Here is a 24,613-nt window from a genome sequence, read left to right as displayed (position 1 = left end):
ATTGGTCAGCTGGCAACAAAAGTGGGATGCCGGAGAATTGGGCAGGTGGTTACATTCCATTCTCCCGCGGGTATCGAAGAAGCCGTGGTTCAAGGGGTTGGACTTAAGCCGAGACTTTATTAAGGTAATGTGTCGTCTTATGTCCAATCACTACTCTCTAGGCTCTCACTTCTATCGAATAGGGCTCACAGATAGCAATCACTGCAGCTGCGGTGCAGGTTACCAAGATATCAACCACGTAGTTTGGGAATGCCCCGAATACGGTTTTGCCAGATCTGATTTTTGTGCATCCCTCAGGGCCCAAGGGAAACCAGAAAAGGAAGACATTAGGGATGTGTTGGGTAAACTTGACTTTGTGTACATGAAGCTTATGTACAATTTTTTGAAACAAGCTAACATTCTTGTTTAACTCCCCTTTCTTGTCGGTCCACTTGTCCACCTTGTGTCCCCTCGAAACCCGTCTTTTTGTATCGTTACAGGTTGTCATTGTCCACTCAACGTTCGACCAGCAGCAAAGCAAACACGTCACACCTTAAAGCTGCTGAATGTCAACGGAACGATCCCATTGTCCTATCCCTTCCTTTAAATTATTGTTACCCCTAACCTCGACCAAACCGCGAGTTTTTCGGTTCCCCAAAACTAACATAGAAAATTAAGAAAACACCATGAATTTGTAAATAAAATCAAAAGAACTCGGCTCCGTAATGCCTAATGGCGCATGAGCCTAATAAATAAATGATCAAGTAAAAAAAAAAAAAAAACATCTGCCTGAAATGTATTGATCGTGGAATGTCGCTCTGCAATTTAACTATTTGCGAAGAATTAAAATAATCACTGTTTCAGTACACCTTTGGGGAAACTGAATAGGCTTCATGGCAATGGGGATGAGACTTTGAAGACAATTCGAGGGAAAAAAAAATAGAAAATTTATGTAAACTTGACGATGAATGTTGTGTTTACATATTTTTTCTCATAGCTCTTCAATTTTTTGGTATAATCGTTCTTTTAAGTGGGTTTATCATACTTGTGAAACATCTTAGATATCTATTCAACTTGTTTGCATCGTATTTCATCAATATTCTTCAGCTGTGAATGGTTTTGCAACCATATTATCAATAACAAGTTATTTCAGTTACAGTGACCCAATGTCACCCCCTCTATGGGGTGAGATTGGGTCATTTTTCATTCACTTGTGGTGCCGCTGTGAATAAATATTTTTCTTCAATGTTTTGAACAGTTGTTAATGTACCATCAAAGTACATACACACCAAAATTGAAATTTATTGGAGTTAAATTGCGATAGTTATTCAATAAATAATTCGTACACATCCCTTTTTGACCCATTGTCACCCCCAACGACGGTATGTTAAATGCACATTTTTGTGTAAAAGGTGCGCTCTTTGTATTGCCATATCTCTCTCGCTCACAGTATCTTTCACTATTTTGGTGTTTTGTGGGACCAACGATTTACACATAAGTTTGGTCTGCCAGAACTCACAAATTATCAAAAATAAATCAATTACAATAATAAGTGTGCACTGTAATATCACAACATCAACAAAATTGTGCAGCTTTAACACATCATCTGTGTAAAAATAATATTGAAGCGTAAAAGACATAGTAAGAAAAAGTCTTTCCAAATGAGCAATGCAACCATAATCGACGCCGACTTTGAATATTCGCTTGCTTCGATGGGAACAGTGTTCTTTATCGTCTGCAAGTGACTTTCAATTCCGAAAAAACGTCCTCCTCAGCCGTAAGTCGTTGTTTTTCGCAACGAACAATGTCAACCCGCCGGGAATAGTAGCAAACCGCGTGAATGCATTCCTTCCAGCTGCTATGCTGTGCTCTGTGCGGTGGCGTACGGCAGAGGAACAGGTTTGCCCAAAAATGGTTCACCTGATTGCGACCGGGATGTAAATTTCGACGGAATTGAAAATCGATTTTGCAGGCCCTTTTCGAATTTTGAGATATTGTGATTCGATTGCAGTTTTTCATGTTGTCTTGTTTCATCATCTAAGACATTGAGATCTGCTTCAAATTGCTCTTTATGAGCTGTAGGTACGATTATTCTTTGCCAATCGTCATAATTTGTTTCGCTTTTGCGGTGTCAGAAGCACCAACACAAGCTCAAGCAAATAAGTGAGGCAAAAGTAAGCTGTGCCTTCTACTTGGCCGGGTGTTCCTCATGGCCATCTTTGACTGTGTGTATAAAGAAGCCAGGAACACGGTTATAACACTAACATGCGAACTGTAGCGAGCTCTACACTGAAACGAATCGAACCAGGGTGAGTGAGCCAGCGAAACAGATAAAAAATGCTTTGGCGTACGCGCGAGTGTTCAAGAAATCGTCAAGCATCAGACAACATACACCGATAAATTAGCGAGACCTCCGCACCGCAATGCTTTGATGATAGTGCAAAAGCAATAATGCGTTGTATAGGGTAGGGTTGGCTGTCAGCAAAAATGTGGATGACGAACGCGCTCTTCACAAGACCGACAAACGATTGGTGCTGGTCTTGATGTGTGTTTGTTTTAGTACTTACAGCTACATGTATTATACGACAGGAAGTTTGGGTTGGAGATACGGAATTAAACACTTGGACTTTGACCAACTTTTTCTTTACAAACATCATAATTTTATACGCCATTTTGATCAGATTTCAAGTTTTGTTGAGAAGCATCTTTCATGTGAAAATGTGAAAATAGATGCAACCAGCCCTGCACTCCCCTATTTCGACTATGTGTCAGTGCAGGGCTGCACTTCCATGACAATGTCGGGCAATAAGTTCTCAGTCCGCAGTAGGCCAGATAGCTGGCTTCACAGTAGGGTAGGGTGTATGAAAATATCATGGCACTTGTATATTTCCACTTTGTTTCCCCTCTTTTGCGAGTGATGTTTCATAAGCTATCATAACACACATCATAGCTGCGAGTCAGCCAAAGCTGAAATATGTACGGTCTACTGTTTCCCTCACAGCGAATAGAATGATTGAGCATTTTGGGTTCAGAGGCAGCAGGCGTTGCCTCACTTTTGGCCGTCAGTGTACGTCGCATCGAAGCAGCCAAGAAAGAGATATTGTGTGCAGTCTTCTCCATGGCTTGCTCAGATCTTCGCTTGGCGCTTTGCTCTGCACTCTCCTCCGACCGACTGCAGAGGTTTTAGTGATGTATAAACATATAATATAACACAGGCAAGCGCAACGTTTAGGTCATCATCATGATCCATCGCTTGACGTATCGACAGACAGATATTCGAAAAACAGAGCCGAGTAGAAAATGAACAAAATATACAACATACTTATGCCGTTTATGATGGCACGGCAGGCAACTGTGAAAGAAAGAGCCCTCATTAACCGCGCTTCCCTTTGCTGCCTGCCTACTTCATGCACCACCCACCATTCTTTGCTCTCAAAGGTTTGTGTTTGCCCTGGTGGTATGGTTTCCAGGAGTTTGGAGGAAGCAAAATTCGGAAAACCAGTCGAACCCCTTTCTTTTCGCTCTTTTGGTCCCTTCCGAAGTATCCGCTTTTTATCGTACCAGGGGTTTTCGGTGGACAGCGAATAACCAATCGGGAATTTCCGATATGTCATCGACGACCGATCGAAGTCTACTGATGCGATGCTATGTTTCGTCGTGTATTCGAAACAAAAGGGAACTATATTTGCACATGGTTTCGCGTTTTGGCCGAATGTTGTGTGCACTTATCAGTGAATCGGACATCGGAGTCCCCTTCGACATACTAACAGTAGTTCCTTGTTTTCACATTTGTCGTTAGCTTTAAATTCCTTTTTGTGCACCCATTCGTATTCGGGGCAGCATAGCATTGAAAAAGATGATACAGTGTAGAGATGGAGCGACACACTCTTTAGTGACTCGGGTACTGAGTCACTAAAAATTAATTAAAAAGCTATTAATCGATTAGAAGAGATTTGCCAACTGTTTCCACGTATCAGTCAGCTCACGTCCGACTGAATGGGTCTACCCCGTTTGGCATAATGTCATTTGGCATAATGCCGTTTGGCATACAGTCGTTTGGCATAATAGTCGTTTGGCATAACCAGTGTTGCCGATCGAACCATATTCGAAGAGTGTAACAGTTCGCGAACCATAGCAGTTCGTGGCACATCGCAATCGGAGAGTCCTATGAATGTAAACATTCACTCTCTCGTTTGGTACGTGGCACGAGAGCGTTCAAGAGCAGCAACTCTCGCAGACTGCAACACTATCGAGCCATTCGGGTGATTTATGTTTTGCATAAAATTGGTAATAACTTTCATATTTTCTGATAATGCAGCCTTTAACAACCTAACTATAATCTATTAGACCATTGAACACACCTTTGGTTGCAAACATAGCACAGAAAATAAAAAAATATTCGCCTCTGTTTCTTGATCAGAATGAGTGTGGGTCAGCGAACGTTACAAGTGTTGACACACAGTGATGTTGTATGAAAGCAGACGTATAAATGGGCTGAAATTATGGCTCGTGTGTCAATGATCGTTACATTTTCCAAAGCCTGGGCATAACAGTTGTTTGGCATAATCATGGTGGCCACCGAACCGGGAAAACCGTGAAAAAGACGGGAATTTGAATCCACCGGGAAAAAGACGGGAAAAACCGGGAAATTGGGAAGATCACCGGGAAAATCGTTTTGAACGAACATCTTCAAGCTGTTATCTGCAAACCAACCTCCAAAATAAGTTATAGAAAGTAGTTATGTTTAAAGACATTGCCATAAGACATCAGCAATTTTGAACAAGTATCTTTCAAACATCAATGATTTATTTTCTACTATACTACGCTATATTTCTTAGAAAATATTCACTATTTTCTTAGCAATGTTTCAAAATATTTTTTTGGATTTTTGTTCTCGAACTACCAGGGCTAATATTTTTTTTTTTAACTTTTCTCTAACTTGTTTTACTAGACGTTTTGAAACAAAGTTTAATTACTTATTGCGTATTGGCGTAGCACTATTCTGTAATTGCTGAATACCACAACTAAGCTTGAAAACAAGTCTTTGTTTATGAAAGCTTTTAATATGTCACTAGTTATCTAATCGACGAAGTTTTAAATATTGGCTCATTTACGATCTTAATAACGATCAAACCATTACAGCTCATATAAAATTTGTAAAATATCCCTACAAAAGGCAAGAGGGTGGGTGGATGTCAAAAATGATAATTTTCGGTGTTATTAAAGTTGTGAGCACTTACTTAGCTTCTACGTGTGTGGCCTTGTTTCAGGGTGTCGACTACCAGCAAAAACCTGGAAAGTCAGGGAATGTCAGGGAATTCAATTTTTGACCTGGAAAGTCAGGGAAAGTCAGGGAATTTCACTAGAGGTCAGGGAAAATATAAATACTACAACATCAAACAAGTTGATGTCTCCATTTAATACGATTAATGGAAAAAAAAATGCGGTACATCATTGAGAAAACGCTCTTATGCATAGTAGAGTAAACTGTACATTACTACTTATCCTACAAATCCAAAATTTTCTAAGATGAAAAGTATCTTCAAAACTATCTAAAATGAAAAGCATCAACAGCATAAACAGTGCTCTTCGAAGTTGGCTTAGATTTCACAAAAAATATTTAGTTCTCAAGTTGCCTAGATCAACCCGTTGCCTAGCTTCACTCCATCAAATCATGTCAGTCTTTTCTCAAATATCTTAGTAAAACTGGTGAAACGATAAATAGAGAAAAAAAACTATGAGGGTACTCATTTTCAAGAGCATAATTCCGCAGGACAGGATATTTTCTTTTTGTTTATCAGGTTTTTTCTCTGGAAACAGTATATATTGAGATAATGCCGCAAACTGCTCTTTACAAGGATAAAAATCTGATCCCCAAATCATGATTTACAAATCATGAAATTCATAAATGGATTAGGTCATAACATCATCAGGATCACAAATCATAATTCCTGGAGTCATAATCATGATTCTTTATAAGCGTAGCATCCAGGGTGAAAACACTAAGCAGTGCACTTTGCTTCAACTCATTCGTATCGATCACATCTAATTCAAGATGAAGAAGTGGCTAAGTGGTAGAGTACGTGCCTTTCAATCGGAAGGTTCTTGGCGAATCTCAGTGTATGCTATTTTTTATTTTTTTTTATTTTGTCGATCATAAACGGTTGCGCGACTCAGCATTTTTGGCATTTGAATCATGATTCCGAGCAATCAGCAACAAAAACCTAACGCAGTTCAAGCGTTACGTCAGGATTTTATCAGGAGCTTACTTACAAATATGTCCAGTTTGTTTTACTAAGATTAAACTCAGGAAGGTCTGCAGATATTCTGAAGATCATAATATTCCTCGATAAAATTTAGTTGGGAATTTCAGAAAATCCTTGAAAGCTAAAATTTGCGGAATTGGGTTTGAAGGAATCTGCTCGATAATCCATTGACAGTTTGTGAGATTACTTGGAGATACTTATTGACAATTCTTTGAGGAGTTCCTCCGAGTTTTGCATGAGGGACGACAAGAGGAACATCAGAAAACTTATTATTAGCGCGTTACTCAATCTCAGAATGCATTCTGTCAAAAATATCTTGATGATTTCTTCGGGAAAAAAATCATATCGGAATCCTAAAAAATTGGCTGAAATAAATAATCTGTAACAAATCATCTTGAAAATTTATAGAATGTATTTGCGATTCCTGAAAAAAATCTTTTAAAGTATGCCTGAAATATTCCTAAAAAAAATCATAATGAGCACATTTACCGAATGCTTACTTCATAAAAGGAAAAAAATCCAATTACCCTCAGCTAGTTTTCAAATTTTATATAAGTACTGCGTTTTTTTTTTCATTATTAACGAGATTTTTAGCCCTAGGATATTCCATCTAGGGACCAACGGCCTTACTTTCCTTCCGAAGGTCGGTACTATAGCTGTTGATTTTAATAAATGACTATCTCGGGTATGGGATGCGATCCCAGATCCTTGGCGTGAGAGGCATGTATTCTAACCACTACAGCAGGCCCGTCCCCATAAGAACGACGTGCTGCCTGATAATCACATCAAATGTAGGAAAAATCAAATACAAAATTGGTTGGATAAGGTATCGGGCAACATGAGTACTATCGAGAAATTTAGTGAATGGAATATTCTTAATGGCTGACAATCGTTCTGATTTGTAAAAGGCTCTTCCTTGGTCACACTAGCAATAAAAAACTTCTCTGCGTTCATTACTTTGCACAAAAATCAGATTATTTCATCAAAAAAAGTTAAGAAGTTTCTGGGGGAAATATTAGAAAAATTCCTGAAGAAATATTGGAGGAATACTCGGAAAAATACGAAAAAGGAATTTCTGATAAATCTATATTCAGTTCCGTAAAACGATTCTCTAAGAAAGTTCTTTGGTAATGGCTAGAATTTTACCTGTATAAAGAAGAAATAGTCAATATTCAGGAAGGAAGTCCTTCTACCAAAAACATGGTGGATAATCTTGATAGTGTTGCGTCTTATATACAAAAAATGATATAACCAAAAAAGCGGAAGATGACAAAAATTTTTGTTTTTGCCAGATATTTGTGAAATTATATCTGAGGTAGTTCAGTATACGAGTTCATCCTTTTTTAAAATTTTAAATATATATTTTGTACTAGAAGTTTTCAAATGAGTATGGTCAATAGGTGACTCAGAAGAATTTTCCAGGGCTTATTGAGCTTATACTCAACTTTTACCGCTTTATTCATTCGAATTGTTTGAAAAGTAAATACTCAAGTGCTCAGTTTTATCATATCATCTTGAATAAATGCCCAAGAAAAATCTCTGACAGGTGTATTTAAGTAAAGTAAAAGCTTTTGCTCAGTTTATTCATACGATCTAAAACATACCAAACCAACAAATCTGCATGGTCTGGATTTTTTTTTTCTGGAAAAGGACTGGAAGATCAGGGAAAGTCAGGGAATTTTATTTTCAAAATTGAGTCGACACCTTGTGTTTCATTCATATCTTGAACTTATTTGCTTTATGGAATAAAATTCAAAGGATTAATAGGGTTATCAAAGTATTTTGGACAGACCGTTACGCGTATATAATTTGGCCATTTACGGCAATATCAAATGGAGGTGGCCAAATTATATACGCGTAACGCTCTGTCCAAAATACATAAAACACCCTAATTCAAATAATTTCAATTACGGCAAAGAACTACTTGGGCATCTTGATGATTTACTTAGGCACCTAGGGCTTTTGTTGGCCAAATTATCTCAAATTCAGCATTTAGATGATTATAAACCAAAGCCAAAACTCGAAATTTCAAGAGCATCAGTGTAGAGAGGCAAACAGAGCTTTGAGCTAAAAATTTCGATCGTTTCATCATCACCCAACCAACCCATCAAATTTTCAACGCGAACAGTTGTCAGGATCTCTAGATCTTAAAATTTGAACTTGAAATTTCGAAGTTTGGCTTAAAGGGCATATTGTTGGCATACAAATGAAACTCCTGTCGTGTCAAGAGTAGGATCTGTTTTATTAGCACAATTAACCATATCTTTCCCATGATAGATAGCTCCAGAGCTCCATTGATTCTCGATGAACGCGAGACAAATCGATTCAGGTACTATACTAAGCCATAGTTTTCAGAATAACATTCTATATACAGTACTGGACAAAACATTTGCAACTTTTTCGATTTTCCATACAAAATGACCTATTTTCTTGAACTATATCTCGGTTATTTATGGACCGATTTGAATGAAATTTTCACAGAATATCAGACATAACTTGAATTATAACATATATTTTTGAGTGATTTTTCTAATCACAAGTTGAAAAGCAGTAACGGTTTGACTAAAGTGAATTTTTTGACGATTTTTTATAATTGACATACCGTCAAACGGGGCTTCTTTTGACATTATTTCCACATTCTTCAACTTTGAGGATTTGTAGCTCTGTGAATAATGGATAGATTTCAATAATTCTTGCGCATAATTAAGTTGTATTTGTAAGTAACCAATGTGCAAAATATGAGGCAAATCCATCAATAAATAAAAAAGTTGCTTGAATAGCGAAAAAAATGTGTCCTTCAAGACAAAAAAGGGGCTACTTTGGACACTTTTAGAAATTAATACGTTTTGATAGTAAAATGATTTTTCATCATAAATTTCAAACTGATTCTATTGATTATCGTTCATTGTGATGTTTTAGAATGTTTTTCAATGATATACATAATTAGGAAAATTGTAAAGCATGAAAAAACTACACATACCTATACAATACTTTTCATAAAAACATGCTATTCATAATTTTTAGTTTGCATGATGATATGTTTACTTCCTTTTAAATGTCAGCTAATAAATAGTGACTTATGCTTGATTGTTCAAGTTGATGCAAACGAATTGTGTAACTACCAAGTACTGCGATGAATAATTAGCTTTGTACAGAAATATTCGTTCTGATTCTTAATGTTATATGAACGATATGTAGAAGAATCTAATTAATTGCTGTAACTAAAAGTAATTTTTATTCCAAATACAATCCATGAAGTATAAGAATAATGATTCACAAGATCATAAACAATAATAGATTGCTTTTGTTAGATGCATTTTGGCTCTTAATAGTTTTGAGATGGCGTAAGAGTAGTTTATTTTAGCAGTTGAAGGATGCCATTGCTTTGTATAGCAGATTCATGTAAAATATGAATGAACAATATTTTTAAAGGATTATGTTGTGAGTTTACTGTTTATACGAGTTGAAATATATATGTTTTACAATTATTTACTTTTCTTAATCCTTTGTTTATTTTTTATTGTGTTGTAAAATATAGAAACCAACACTTTAAAATTAAATATGAGTCGTAAAATTAAGACATTTGTTCATTTATTTTTCTAAAAAAAAACAACTTTCAACATGAATTTATTACAAATTTCTTTGAATCATGACGATTCGATAGTTTTGTGATGTTCCCAATAACTTTCCACGATATGTGGAAAATTCATACAATGTTTACATAGCAAATGTTTTGTAGCTTGTGAATATTTGTTTGGACTTTTTTGATATATTTTCTTGTTTATCCTGTTATTGTTGATGTTGTTCCAAAAAATATTCATGCCTGATTGTTGAACATAATTTGGTTAATAAAAGTGCTGAAGACACAAAATGGCTCAGATTAATATTTATGCTGGAAATAAATCCAAAACGTGAGTGTCCAAAGTAGCCCCCGGAATCAAAAGTAGCCCCGTCTGACGGTAATTAAACATATTGAAGGAATAGCTTCATGATATCTTCAGCAAAGTTGTAGATTTTGACGAGATGAATAAGTTTGCTGAAGGCAGTTTTTGTGTAGAGCTATCAGATTTTGAGATAAAAAGTTTTGAATTTTTCGTCGAAAATTACTCTTTAGTCAAACCGTTATTACTTATAAACTCGATATTGGAAAAATTATTCAAAAATATATGTTAAAATTCAAGTTATATCTGATGTTCTGTGAAAGTTTCATTCAAATCGGTCCATAAATAACTGAGATCTAGCTTACCAAAGTTGGTCATTTTGTATGGAAAATCGAAAAAGTTGCAAATGTTTTGTCCAATACTGTAGGCTAGAACACTCTAATAGTCAACATATTTCTCCAATAGTGAAACTATTGATAAACAATCAAATAACTATGGAAAAACAACTAAAAAAATTAAACCGATTTAAAAAAAATTGTGGCGGTGCTTTTCATAGAAAAGATTTTCGATATAGAAAAAGTCAATTAAAGTCGTTGGAAAGAATGGATTAAAAACCGGGAAAATTATGTAAAATATACCGGGAAAAGCGGGAATTTCAAAACCGAAATTTTCTGGCCACCCTGCATAATAGTCGTTTGGCATAATTTGAAAAGGAAGATACTACAATGGTACAGGCAAATCCGGGACCATAATGTGCGTCAGAAAATATCATGTTCCTTCTTTTTTCAAACAACATGGCAAACCTTAGGCATTGGACACATTTTTGTTATTTTTTGAATAATAATAACGCTATAATACCCCGGACATAATGGCATCGGGAATCATGTATGATGTAATTCCAAAAGAGCTTTATTAGATGTTGGTTTCCTTTAAAACTGAAGATCTACAGTATGTCCTATTAATAATTAACAGCAGAATGTACGATCGCGAGCAGTTTATCAACAGCCCCTTTGCTTAATTGAAGGAATTTGATCAAATTCAACGTTTTTCATAATTATGCCAAACGGCTGTTATGCGTTATGTCAAATGGCACTATGCCAAACGACTGTATGCCAAACGGCATTATGGCATTATGCCAAACGGGATAGACCCGAGTGAATAAATTCATAATTTCTCCCATCCTTATCCCTGCACATTTCGGCTCACATGGCCAAAGCCTTTGTGGAATGCGTTGAACTTCCGTTGATACTTCGCTGACTCTGACAAGGTTCACCGCTGCGTCCGGACTGACCGTTTCCATAGTATTCCAGTAATCTTTCGGGCAGCGCTAACTAGACCTCTGGCTGCTTCTGTTGAGGCAGATTTTTTTTAATAACAACAGATAGATTTGGTCGTAGTTTTACCGGTACCTACCAGTTAGTGGTAAGAGTCGATATGAGCCTCTCGTCTCTCGACAGATCCTGACGATGATGTCGGATAGGTTTCCATTAATATATTTCGATGCATTCCCATTAAAATATTTAGAATGCTAGAAGGCTTGATCCTATTGTTGGCACTTAAGAATCACTGCGGCAGATTTTTATAAAAGTAATTGGTATTATATTTGGCTACATTATGCGTCGTATTTAAGTGCTACTTACTGCAAAGATCCAAACAAATCCGCCGATAAATACCCTCCATGCCAATGTGAATCATGAAGATGCCCAAATAGTTCTTTATTCAGCGGTGATTGTAGTCGTTATCATAGATTTGTTATCTGGAATAATCTCTGAAAGATTCCGTAATGAAATCCTTGTGAGAGTTCGTAACATTTTTTTTTCTGGGCTCCTTAGAAATATCAAGCAAACTCTAAAAAATAGAGGCGGGGCGGGTGATGCGGTCAGGATCGAACGTGTTACGCGTGGAGTGCAGTGAAAAAGTGTATAGTATTTTACGGAAACCCCAGTGCGGCGACGGAGAAAAACTGCTTCACATCCTGGTAAAATCGTTCTTTATTATTGTTTACTTTACTCACTTATTACCAATTCAAACTAAATACGTGCCAGGGTCGAAAATATGATTTTCGATTCGGGAAGTGTAAAAACATTGCATATATCCATTTGATATCTGGATGTTTTTATGCGGGGCTTACTGTAAATAAAAATGACCTCAGAATGTGTGTGTATTTACTGCCATTCTTGAAATGGGTCGTTGGAATTTCAGTAGAGCTATCACCTTTCATCTCCTGGGCTAAAATTGTCTGCAGATATAAAGATATCGAAGGGTATCATTAAATACATGCATACAATTTTCTTCCATAAAAGCACTGCCGGCCAGTGGGAGGTGGATTGTATCACACACACACACACACACACACAACTCTAAAAAATAGAGTTCTTACAAATTTCTTTAAAAAATCTTTAGATAACATCTAGAAATAGTATCTGAAAGGATCCTGGGGAAAAGTAAAACCCGCTTGCAGAAAAACGTGGAGGAATGCTCCCAGTAATCTGTGGAGGATATGATATATTTGCAAGGCTGGTAGCGAGTCACTTTTTAGTGACTTGGTCACTTTTTTGAGGCCAGTCACTTTAAAGTCTCTTTTTTGAAGCCATTTCAACTAAAGTCACTTTTTACGTCAAAAAGTCACTTTTTTCAACTATTTTGAGCTAAATTTTCGGGAGAAAATAATGTACCGGCCTTTTTTAATTTAGGCTAAGTTTTAAGTTAGGTCGTAACCAGAACATCTTCTTGTCGGTATCAAAATAGTGGTTCATGGTTTCCATGTGAAAAAAACTTTAAAAAAGTTAATCTTTCATTGAGTTCCACGTAACTTGTAATGCAGGTCGGACTCGAATATCCGGAGACTCGATTATTCGGTGACTCGATTATCCGGAATTTTAGACTCGATTATCCGGAGTATGTTTTTTACATTCTTGGTGTTCAGTTTTTATGCATATGCATTTGAGATAATTTAGTATTACAATAAACAATATGAATAGTTTAGCTGTTTTGAACGTAGGTAAAAAAAAGGGTTTTAAGAAGGTTATTTTTAGTGTTTTTTTCTTTTTTCTTCTCAAGACTCCTAATATTCCTACAAATAATTTTTGTCTACGCCATTGCATCATAGAAATAAAAATAAATGATTATATTTAAGTTATTATATCGCAGATATTAATATCAAAGAATAAATATTTAATGTTCTATTTGAGAGTAAAAACTTATCATGCTTCCTAGGACAGACTTTATTTGCAAACCAAACCTTTAAAAATGGCCGGATAGATCTAAGCTAGAGTATACCCTAAGGTTTTTTTTACGTCGGTCGACGTCCCGCGTAAAAAAAACGCGTTGTTTCAAAAAACGGCGTAAAACCGAGTTTTTTTTTAAAAAAACGACGTAAAAAAGACTCGTGTTTTTCGACTATTAATTTATGGTCAATTTATCGTTTTCATTGAATCGTTCATGAAATCTTGCATGCATTCTTCAAAGAAATGTGGAGCGTCCTCTTCTTGGATTTTTTGATTCACTTCGGCAGGAGGTTTTTGAAACCCATAGAGTTTATATTTGACAATAATATGCGCGGTATTGAAGTATTTTTTATTCCAATTCGACCAACCCCCAATGTCAAGTGAATCATGAAAGTATCCAAGTAATTTTGATTGAAATATTAGAAGATTAGTGCTATTAACTACTTTAAAAAAATAACTCAAAAGAACAGCCTGTTAAACCTATCGTCTTTATGCTAAATGTCCATTCAGCCAAACGTACCTCCCATTAAACTTACTGATGGAAAATTCCAATGTCACTTATATCAACCATTTGTTCTTTTTAAGCCGGCGTTTGAAGGACGCGCTTTTAAGAAGTATTTCAATCATATTCGATCTTCTATCATCATTTTTTATTGGAAATATTGATTAATGCCCAAGTATAACATTTTCCGTAATCTTGATCTGGTTACTTAAAATATTAACCTTATTAGGTAGGAGAGTTTGGATGGAAATGTGAAACGACAAAATTTTTATTTTTTTTTTCAAATGTTTCAAATTGTATTGAAATTTACAAAATAAAATACTTTGGTGATACTTAGACACAACATTTTGAAAATATTGAAAATTTGCTAAAAAGGAATATTTATGTAAAAGTAAACTTTTCTGTTTGAAAAATTGTTGGGAATATCTTAAAGTTTTGGAAGTACAATAAAAATTTCCAAATATGGTACTCAACTAGACTTACTACCTGCAGAAGATCATATTGAATATTCCCAATCTATTGGATATTGATCGTAAAACAGTATATTAGAATTGAAATAAAACTGATTTCGGTTGGATTTTCAAGTCACTTTTAGTCACTTTTTCGAAAATCGAAAGTCACTTTTTAGTCACTTTTTTCTCAAATCTGGTCACTAAAATAACTTTTTTCGGTACCAATTTTTGCTACCAGCCCTGTTGGGGGACAGTTGGAAAAATATTTGATGATTTTTTTTTTTTGCAGGAATTCTTGACGAAATCAAGACCAAGCTGAGGATGATTAGTTCGAATGCCGAACGGCATTATGCTAAACGACTATTTTGTAAAACATCTATTATTTCAAACAACGATATACCAAATGCTATTTTTCTAGCCTACCTTATTATAAAAAGGTCACTGAAATGTTACTGGATTGGCGGTTGTAAACGATTGATTGCTCTTCAGCCATACTGATTTTCCGTTTCGTAATCCACCAGGAACTCCACCGGCGGAAACTGTTACTGTCAACGCCATCCACTGGGGCCAACTCGTCCGCACTGCAGGTGTTCGAAGAGGACACTCGCATGAGCGGAGATTTCAACTTCACCACTCCAATGCGTCTGATCAGTACCGGCCCGGGGCCTTTCGGCATAAATGAAGAATCGCAAAGCTCGTATCTCAGCAGTGCCAGCGTAACGCAGGATAACAGCGGTGCGTTGCCTTCGATTCTATCCACCACTGGCAGCAGCCGGAAACCGAAAGCCAAATTGGAAGTATTCGACTTCAATGGGTGAGTTTTGCGGGGGAATCTAATCCTTCATCTAGTTCTGCAATCTCGAATTTTGTTTTTTCGACAGGCAAATGGAATTCAGCGTTGAGTTCTTAGCCGAGTACGAATGGCCTCAACCGACGACAGGAAATGTCCGCGGAGCTGCCGACAGTTATATGATTCAGGAGCAAATCGCCGAATATCTCGGGGTGAAGAGCTTCAAGCGGAAATATCCGGATCTCATGCGAAGGCCCGTCGATATGGAGGAACGGAACTACATCATGGAACGAGGTCTTGCGTCCGAAAAGATGTGCGATCTTGGCCTGACCGCAGTGTATGCTTCGGAAATTCTGGACATTATGTGCAATGACTATCCAGAAAAGTACGAAGAGTACAAGCGGTATCAGCGGGAGAAGCACTATCGAGATCGGCAGAAGTACCTACAGAGAGCAGCTGCGGCGGCTGCCATCGCCATCGACGATGTCGATAAAAGCCAGTTGCTGAAGATGAAAGCCATGCAGTCGGCCGCCGGCTGGAACCTTAGCATGAACAAAGAGTACGTAGAATGATTCTTTTTTTCACAGATATACTTGAATACTAATGACTATTTTACATCTGCAGACGGAAGGAAAACCGCAGGGCGTGTATAGATCTTCAAACGTACGTGGTGCAAATACCTCGGGAACAACGGTTAGAAACCGAGCCCGCCGGCCCAGAGAAACATTACCCGATTGCTTTGGTGCCAGGCCAATTCTCCGAAGCTTATCGTACCTACACGCCGGAGGAGTTAGCGTAAGTGTTCAAAATTACGATCAGGGCACCAGATTCCGCTCATTTAAGACACATTTTAGGTTCAAAAATTTATCAAAAAATAACTATTGATTCAATTTATACTGTTTTCATGTCACAATTTTACCATACCATAGTTATGGATCAATTGCACTTTAGTTTTTTTTTCCAAAAGCTGTTTTACATAGCAGCTTAACGTTTCCTGAGCAATCAGTGATGCACTGCAGGTAGTTGTATCGCAACTGTAACTAATATAAATCATTTCCTTTCACAGATGCTATCCTATCAACACCGCACTACTAAATCCATACCAGTTACGGGAAATCCTGCAGTCGGATCGGTACCGCAAGCTGTTGGCTGAAGTCGCATCGGGAAGTGAAAGCAGTAGCAGCGATAGCAGTAGCGACGAAAATGACTCGGACAGCGATAGTAACGATAGTGAGGACACCGAATCCGGCTCGGATTCCGACTCTAGTAGCTGTTCGGGTGATTCTGATGTAAGTATGAATGACTTTTATATCTGGGTTTGTCTTATAACTTAGTGCCGTATTCAAAGGATTCCGATGCACCACTGATGAAGACACCGAGTAAGAAACCTCCCTCGGCTAGCACAGGTGCCAATGCTAGTCCTACCAATAGTAGCAAGTTCCGGCCGCCTCCACCGAAAACGAAATTTCCCCTCCCGGTGTCGAGTCCATCCATCAAAACCGAAGAAGAGTCCACTAAACGCAAATTGAATCCCTACCTATGTGCGGTCTGTCAGGGACCGCAGAACCGAAATCAACAGCACAAACCGGAACGTTTCATCCGCTGCTCGATCTGCAGGCGAAGAGGTACCATACCCCCATTACTTTCTAAGCCGAGAACTCTTTCCCAAAACACCCGTATTTCGTTACAGCTCATCCATCCTGCATCGACATGTCGGCGAAGATGTTCAAGCGTGCCTCGGAATACCCGTGGCAATGTTTCGAGTGCAAATCCTGCCAAAAGTGCCACCGCCGACAAAATGTAGCCGCTCCTGCTGCTGCTGCTGCTACTGCAGCAAAGGTGGACAATCCTGTCGCTGGCGCTTCAACTACGACAACCGCTGCCAACCGGAAGATGGTATTCTGTGATCAGTGCGATCGGGGATTCCACCTGACCTGCATTGGACTGCGAAATGTGCCCGATGGTAAGTAACTGCTTCTCTGCTTATATAGTAAGTGCCTTCATGAGACATTGCTTATTGTGACCTTCCTTCTTCTTCTTGGCATTACGTCCTCATTGGGACAGAGCCTGCTTCTCAGCTTAGTGTTAGTGTTAGGGGTTGAGATTCCTTACGCGCCATACAAATTATTTTTGATTTGCATAAAAAACATCTAATTTCGGGAGGGAGTGGGTGGAAAAACCGCTAAAATTGTCTTACGTAATTAATGGACTTCGGTAATACTTTCAGTAGATAGCGTGGGCCGTAAGTAGGGCTGGTAGCAAGTCACTTTTTAGTGACTTGGTCGATTCTTTAACATTCCCCAGAATTCCATTCCCCAGAATCTCATTCCCCAGAATGTACCATTCCCCAGAATTTCACTCCCCAGAATGAACCATTCCCCAGAAAACCAATCCCCAGAATGGACCATTCCCCAGAAAATTCTATACCTATTTTGAAGTTTTTAAATAATCTAGTTAAAAATACTTGAAAATGAAACTCCATATAAAGTTCTTTACAAGTACATGAGAAGATTAGCATTGGTGCTGCTTTACGCATAATTCAAATTTCATTTGCAAATGAACTATCACAGTAGTTTCACTTTTATTGGCACTTATGAAGACTTATAGTTCAGTCTAGGGGAAACACAATATCCAATATTCACGGTGTCCATCCATCCGGGAAAACCGGGAAAAACCCGGGAATCACAAATGACCGGGAAAAATACGGGAAATACCCGGGAATTTGGTGAACACCCCGGGAAAACATGTATTTCAAACATAAGACTACCAGTTTATTTAAATTTTAAGTACTATGGGGTAAAACTAGAATTTTTAACAAGCGGTGCAATACCGTCTGCAATTCGTAATTTGCATTATGATTATTTTTTGGTGAGGTGATAGAGAGATACTTAGCGATTAGGATCTTTGAAACATTTCAAGAGGGGTACTTAAGGATTTCTGACAATGTTCTTGGCGAGATGATTGCTAGATTTCCATTTGAAATCATTGCAAATTTTACATGAAATCTTTGCTAGAATCCTAACGAAAATCGAACCGATATTTGACCAGTATTTAAAAATTCTTTCTGAGAGATCACTGATATGGTTATTAGTAGATTGCTAATAAGATTTTCAGTAGCCTCTAGAAAAGGTCCTTGGCTGATTTTGCTTTAAATTCTTAGAAGTTAATGTCCCTCTGACATTTGTATAAGAATTTTTTTTTTTAATATTATCCTTTCAATTTTTTTTCTCACAGGAGCTCTTTTTACTCAGAATTTCAATCACAAACACATAGTGTTCATTCAAACAGCATAAATGTTGATACATATTTTTTAAATAGCAGTTTCCTGAGAAAAATCATATTAATTCAATGTGAATTTAAAAAAAAAAAAAACAAACAAATTAATGATATAAAATTGTTTTAAAAAAATTTTTACTAAGATATTTTCTAGAGGAAAGCGCAAAAAAATACTGACATATTTATGATTATCCTCGTTGTAAAAATCCACGAGATCTTTGAAAAAAATATCGTAGGGATGAACAATAGATATAATTTTTGAAATTCAAAATTCTTCACTTATTGTATCCAAATCCTTGGCGCAACTTGCATACAGTTAACTGGATTTCTATTTGATTCCTTGTTAGATTTTAACATATTCCAGCAGTAGTACTTCTTGGGAAGATTCTTGAAGGTTATCTGACTAGCTTTTCTGACAGTTCCAGGCGAAATTCATCCCACGGTATACAATTGGCTATGAAACCCATTAGAAAGTGTCTTGAAATATTCACAGAAGCCGCCAAAGTTGTTGCTTGTTATATTCCTTACAATATCCTCGAAAAATTGCCTAGCAAAAATATCTTCACGGGAACCTTTCAAGACGATTTTTGGGGAAATCTTTAACGTAAATCCCTGACCATCAAATTGATCGTGAGATTATTTGTTGGAGTTTTCGCAAGAGCTTATACTACAAGAATTTTGTAGAATTTGAGCAATATTCTTTAGAGATGTTTCTTAGATACTAGTTCCTTATTATTTTCACTGTAGATCCATGCAGAAGGCCTGTCAAGGATATCTATTGATAAATGTATAATTGTTCGATGGATTTCCCTAAACCGCTAATCAGTTTCCTTGCCAAGATGGAAATCACGAAGTATCTTACGCGTGTAAACCAACGCAAAACAAACACGACAGACTCGCGAACAAACTTGATGAGAGTAGGTTTGCACTAGTAATCCTTCATAAGAGAGATTCGCGGAAGCTGACATTTCTGTCAAAGTGTGAGCCAATCGAGCAGCGAGAGCTGTCAAAGTTTGAGCCAAACGAACATGCGTTTGTTTTGAACTTTTCCTGAAGAGTAATGTAATCCGCTTGAAATTATTTCGGCAAAAGTAATTTTGCATGAAGCAAAAAAAAATAAATATTTTTCTTTTTTAAATTTTTGCCAATGCGATTTTTAGTTGTTGATTTTTTCGGCTGTTTATTAGATTGGATATGTAGCTCAAAGATCTATAACGAAACAAAATACACTTTTAAGCAATGCTGAAGTCATGTCCGTGTTACAATATTATTCTAAACGCCGAGCAAAATCAGCACTGCTGGTCTATTGCCAAATCATTCCATTTTACTTCCGCTTATCTCTCTATGAAGGATCACTAGTTTGCACCTGCCTGCACGGGAGAACATACCAGAACAAATATTAAAATGTTCGTGAACATGTACTCGCGTGCAACTTAACAAGGTGAGATTTATTATGGTTTTGACAGACAAATCAAGTGTACATCCATCAAATCGACAGTAAACTACAAGTTTGTAATAAAAATCCCCTGAAGTCTAGAAAACTCAGAGGCCTTTTTTACCAAAAGCTCAATTGACTTCGAACAGCTCCGAATACGTACATGAAAAGATTTATCATCGGCAGATTACAGCACTGTTATACTCGCGAGTATTTTCTGGACAAACATTTCAAAAGGGCACATCGACATTGGTAAACATTGGCTTTGCAAGACGCTGTTGAGCCCAATTCAACTCGATCAAGCTCACCAATCCACTATCAGGAAGAGCTAACACCAATCTTTCTGATAGTGGTGTTAGTTTGCGTGGGCGGACTAAGAAGGGCTCAACAGCAACGTTTCTGAAAAAAAGGCTCAAGACCTCTTGGGCCCTTTTCAAATGTTTGTCCAGTTTTGCTTGTTTTTGTTCTGGTTCAGCAGACATGTTCACCACCTTCATCACTGGTTCATTGACAGTTTTTTTTTTCAATGTCTTTGATCATAGAAAAATCCTTTGTGAGATCTATTTAGATGTGCTGGGAAAAACGAGAAAGAATATGTTTTTGTAATTGTAGTTAATTGAATCTGATCCTTTTTCTGATCTGCATTTAATTCACCTTATACTAAAAACCAATCAAATCTTTTTCATTTATTTAACAAAAAAAGATTTCTACAATTTTTGTTTGCATGGGTCCGCGGGATATTTGTAGAACTTGAAAGGGGCCACAGCTCCAAAAAGGTTGGGAACCACTGGCTTAGATGGTTCTTATGAGGCCTCTGACGAGATTTTGTATAGATTTCTGCAGATTGACAGCTAATTCTTTCAATAATCCAAAACAAATGTCATGGCTAGTTCTTTGATTAATAAATAAATAAAGAAGTCCTTTAAGTACTCTTGGTAAGATTTTTGTAAAGTATTTGACTAGATTATTGATATGTTGATTAAATCTTTTGAAGATTACTTGGATTCATGTCAAAAGTTTTAGCCAGTTTCATAGGAGAACAATAACATGTATTTGGAAATATTGTTTCTGTTAGAAGAACTTTTCTTGGATCCAAAATGAGATTCATCACAGATCAATCATTTCTCCATAAATCAGGCATAAGCCAAGTCTAACGCATAATTCTTAAGGCATTCTTAGAAGGTAATAGCAACCTATTGAATTTTGCCCTTTTGTGGAAGTTTAGATGCACAAAGCAGGCATTTATATTATTCCATAATTTCTCTGAACTTCCTACAAATTCCAGGGGGTAACGGTGTTTTAGATATTTCAGCAAATCAGCATTGTTTTTTCATAAGGGCCTATCTACATTCATCGATTTCTCTTCATCGTTAATCTCTTTGCGTTATTGCAGAAAACTGATTCTGTTGTCGTAGAATGAAGAATTACTATATCTTCTTCATTAATAAGAACTATTGAAGATTTATCTAATTTAGCAAAGTTATTAGCGGAAGAGAGGATCGATAAAGATGTGCAGAAATATTTTAAATCTTTTAAAATGTAAACCGTTTTTTTAATTGTATTAAAAATAATTCATAAATAAATTAGATCATGTCCTCCAAATTTGTCAATATCGTATAAAAAGAAAAAAAAAATCTTGGACACCCGGGAAAAATCCGGGAATTGGAAAACTGATTTTGAATGGACACCCTGAATATTTATTTAAAAGAATATACAACTCATCACTATTCTGCACAAAATAGAGCTACACCCTTCTTTCGGTATAGTAGTTTCCAAATGTATAATTTCACATGTATGTCCAATTTTTATCAAATATAGTAACGCATCCAGCTTTTCATCAATGTTTTAGGAAGGTGCATTATAGCTTACCTTTTGGGGCTACCCCGAGTGGCGTAAAGACGTGCATAGTTTCATATTATACGTTTCCGATGTAATTATTACGTAAATTCGGCAAAATAAAAACGTACTATTCTGCACATTAAAATGATACGCCCTTCTTTACGTCAAGTCTAAGTTACAAATGACTTGTTTGATTTTGCACAAAATAGTGATACACCCTTCCTTCAGTCTTATCCTGTTGACAATAAAGACAAAATGTTCCAAGAATGTTGACAAGAAGGCATTTGGCATCATTGATTAAATGATCAAGGATCATTTGGCATAACACGAAGAACATCCTTTTTGAAAAGAAGGAGCATAGGTATGGCTGGATGGCAAATGGCTTTATTTCATTTCATTTATTTAGTTAACATCTACACAGATAACACTGAATCAACAATTTCACGCCACAATACTCGGTTCGTGGCCGCATCTCTCCATCCTCGGTTCTGCCCCACGCTCGCCAAATCGATACGCACTTGATCCGCCCACCTAGCTCGCTGCGCTCCACGCCTTCTTGTACCAACCGGATCCGAAGCGAATACCATCTTTGCAGGGTTGCTGTCCGGCATTCTTGCAACATGCCCTGCCCATCGTATCCTTCCAGGTTTGGCCACCTTCTGGATACTGGGTTCGCCGTAGAGTTGGGCGAGCTCGTGATTCATCCTTCGCCGCCACACACCGTTCTCCTGCACACCGCCGAAGATCGTCCTTAGCACCCGACGTTCGAAGACTCCAAGTGCTTGCAGGTCCTCCTCGAGCATCGTCCACGTTTCATGCCCGTAGAGGACTACCGGCCTTATGAGCGTTTTGTACATGGTACATTTGGTGCGGGCGTGAATCTTTTTTGACCGCAGCTTCTTCTGGAGGCCATAGTAGGTCCGACTTCCACTGATTATGCGCCTCCGTATTTCACGGCTAACGTTATTGTCAGCCGTCAGCAAGGATCCAAGGTAGACGAACTCGTCGACCACCTCGAACGTATCCCCTTCTATCGTAACACTGCTACCTAGGCGAGCCCTGTCGCGCTCGGCCCCACCAGCTAGCATGTACTTTGTCTTGGCCGCATTCACCACCAGTCCAACTTTTGCTGCCTCGCGTTTCAGGCGGGTGTACAGGTCTGCCACCTTTTCAAATGTCCGGCCGACGATGTCCATATCATCCGCGAAGCAAACAAATTGACTGGATCTCGTAAAAATCGTACCCCGGCTATTAAGCCCGGCTCTCCGCATAACACCTTCTAGCGCAATATTGAACAACAGGCACGAAAGTCCATCACCTTGTCGTAGTCCCCGGTGGGATCCAAACGAACTAGAGTGTTCGCCTGAAACCTTCACACAATTTTGCACACCTTCCATCGTCGCTCTTATCAGTCTCGTGAGCTTCCCGGGAAAGCTGTTCTCGGCTTTATACCAAATCATTTTATGCCAAATGACCTTATGCTATATGGGTTCTCCATTGATATATTTTGTCTAATCATTAATAAGATAATACTGAAAGAAGGGTGCATCACTATATAGACAAAAATAAACATATAATTTGTATATTTTATGGGAATAGGGTCCTAAAGCCCTGTCATAATTTTAGTACCAAACGCTTAAGTTTAGGCCAGAAATGCATGTGTACTCAATTTTTAAATGGTTTTCATTGGTTTAATCCCAAAAAACATTTTTAACGGTTTTTGAAATTTTGTCAATTTTTTTTTGGCTTAAACTCAAATTTTTGGGTATATTTTGATTTTCGTGTCCCTTCCGAAATGTCTGATAGGAACAACCCCAGTGTTAAAACTAAAAGCCCTGTGGCATTTTTTTAGAGAAAGTGAACGTCAAACATGATCAAAACTGTCAAGATTCATATTTGAAACCATTTTTAAAATTAAAGTTTAAATATGTTATAGTCGTTATTTGAGCTGGAAAAATTGCTAAAGTAGTTACAAGAACATGCTCTTTCGTATTGTAAAGTAAAAACAAGAATTCATTAAACATTTTAGGACCCAATTTACTGAAAGATACACCCTTATTATAATATGTACAATAATCATAGGGGGATTAGGGGCATAATGGACATATTAGGCATATGCTTATTTTACATATAATGGAAATATGTTTCAGTTACTCTCGGCTGGTGTCCAAGTGCGTAATTAGTATGACGTGCTGAATCCATGCATGGTAAGAAAAAATCTTATCAAATGTCAGAAAAACGAGATAGAGAATTGGGTTCAAAACACGACTGATAAAAAGGTATCCGGGTAAAATAAACACTTTCGTGGAATTTAGTAAAACTTAATTATTAATGGGTGTCAAATCGTACTGATATGTTGGGTACGAAAGTACTTCCCCCCTATCACATTAGCAAGAAGAAACTTCTATAGGTTAGTTACTTTGCTCTAAAATTAAATTCTTCCACCGCTTTGCTTATAAACTAAATTGAAGCCGAGAAAAAAATATAGTAGAATTTCAGAGGACAAATGAAGCAAAGCATAAACTTTTATATCGTCAAAAAGTTAATATAAGGTACCGCGGGGCAAGTGGGTAAATGGGGTAAGTGAAAACAATTGATATATTTTACTGAATATGTGAATTAACGTTTTAAACTCATGCGTAAACCTTTGAGGTCATTGAGAACATTACGATAGGTAAGAGATTTCTGAGATTTGTCAGCCATTATTGCATAATAGAGTGAAAAATTGTTAACCTGTCAACTGTTACTCCGTAACAAGTTGGCGGCGTACAATCTTATTTTAATATTTTCAGTGGAAAAAAGTTGCGGAAAATAATTTCCTGTACCACTTCTTAGTTGTCCTCTGTGACAGTTTCAAACCGCAATAAAAAAAAAGTTTTAGTATTAATTCGATGTAGACCTAAAAATAACTAAATTTAAACACCGTCAATTTTCTTATCAGGTGGGGCAAGTGAAAAGTTTATCGT

The 24,613-nt window shown here is 37.3% G+C and overlaps 1 protein-coding gene across 7 annotated transcripts in view; it reads left to right on the top strand.

The window, feature by feature from the left end:
* LOC5571898 overlaps positions 1–24,613 on the top strand; it is an 87,040-nt gene that overhangs the window by 56,721 nt on the left and 5,706 nt on the right. For all 7 annotated transcript variants that reach the window (XM_021850217.1, XM_021850214.1, XM_021850216.1 and 4 more), the window contains exons 5-10: positions 14,829–15,121; positions 15,189–15,656; positions 15,722–15,892; positions 16,164–16,386; positions 16,446–16,722; positions 16,788–17,060. In XM_021850217.1, the coding sequence (XP_021705909.1) occupies positions 14,829–15,121; positions 15,189–15,656; positions 15,722–15,892; positions 16,164–16,386; positions 16,446–16,722; positions 16,788–17,060 (1,705 nt within the window). The remainder of the gene's footprint in view (positions 1–14,828; positions 15,122–15,188; positions 15,657–15,721; positions 15,893–16,163; positions 16,387–16,445; positions 16,723–16,787; positions 17,061–24,613) is intronic.

The sequence above is a fragment of the Aedes aegypti genome, chromosome 3 (assembly GCF_002204515.2).
Source record: "Aedes aegypti strain LVP_AGWG chromosome 3, AaegL5.0 Primary Assembly, whole genome shotgun sequence".
Taxonomy (NCBI): domain Eukaryota; kingdom Metazoa; phylum Arthropoda; class Insecta; order Diptera; family Culicidae; genus Aedes; species Aedes aegypti.
Note: the sequence above shows the minus strand (reverse complement) of the source record. Positions and strands in the feature narration are given on the sequence as shown.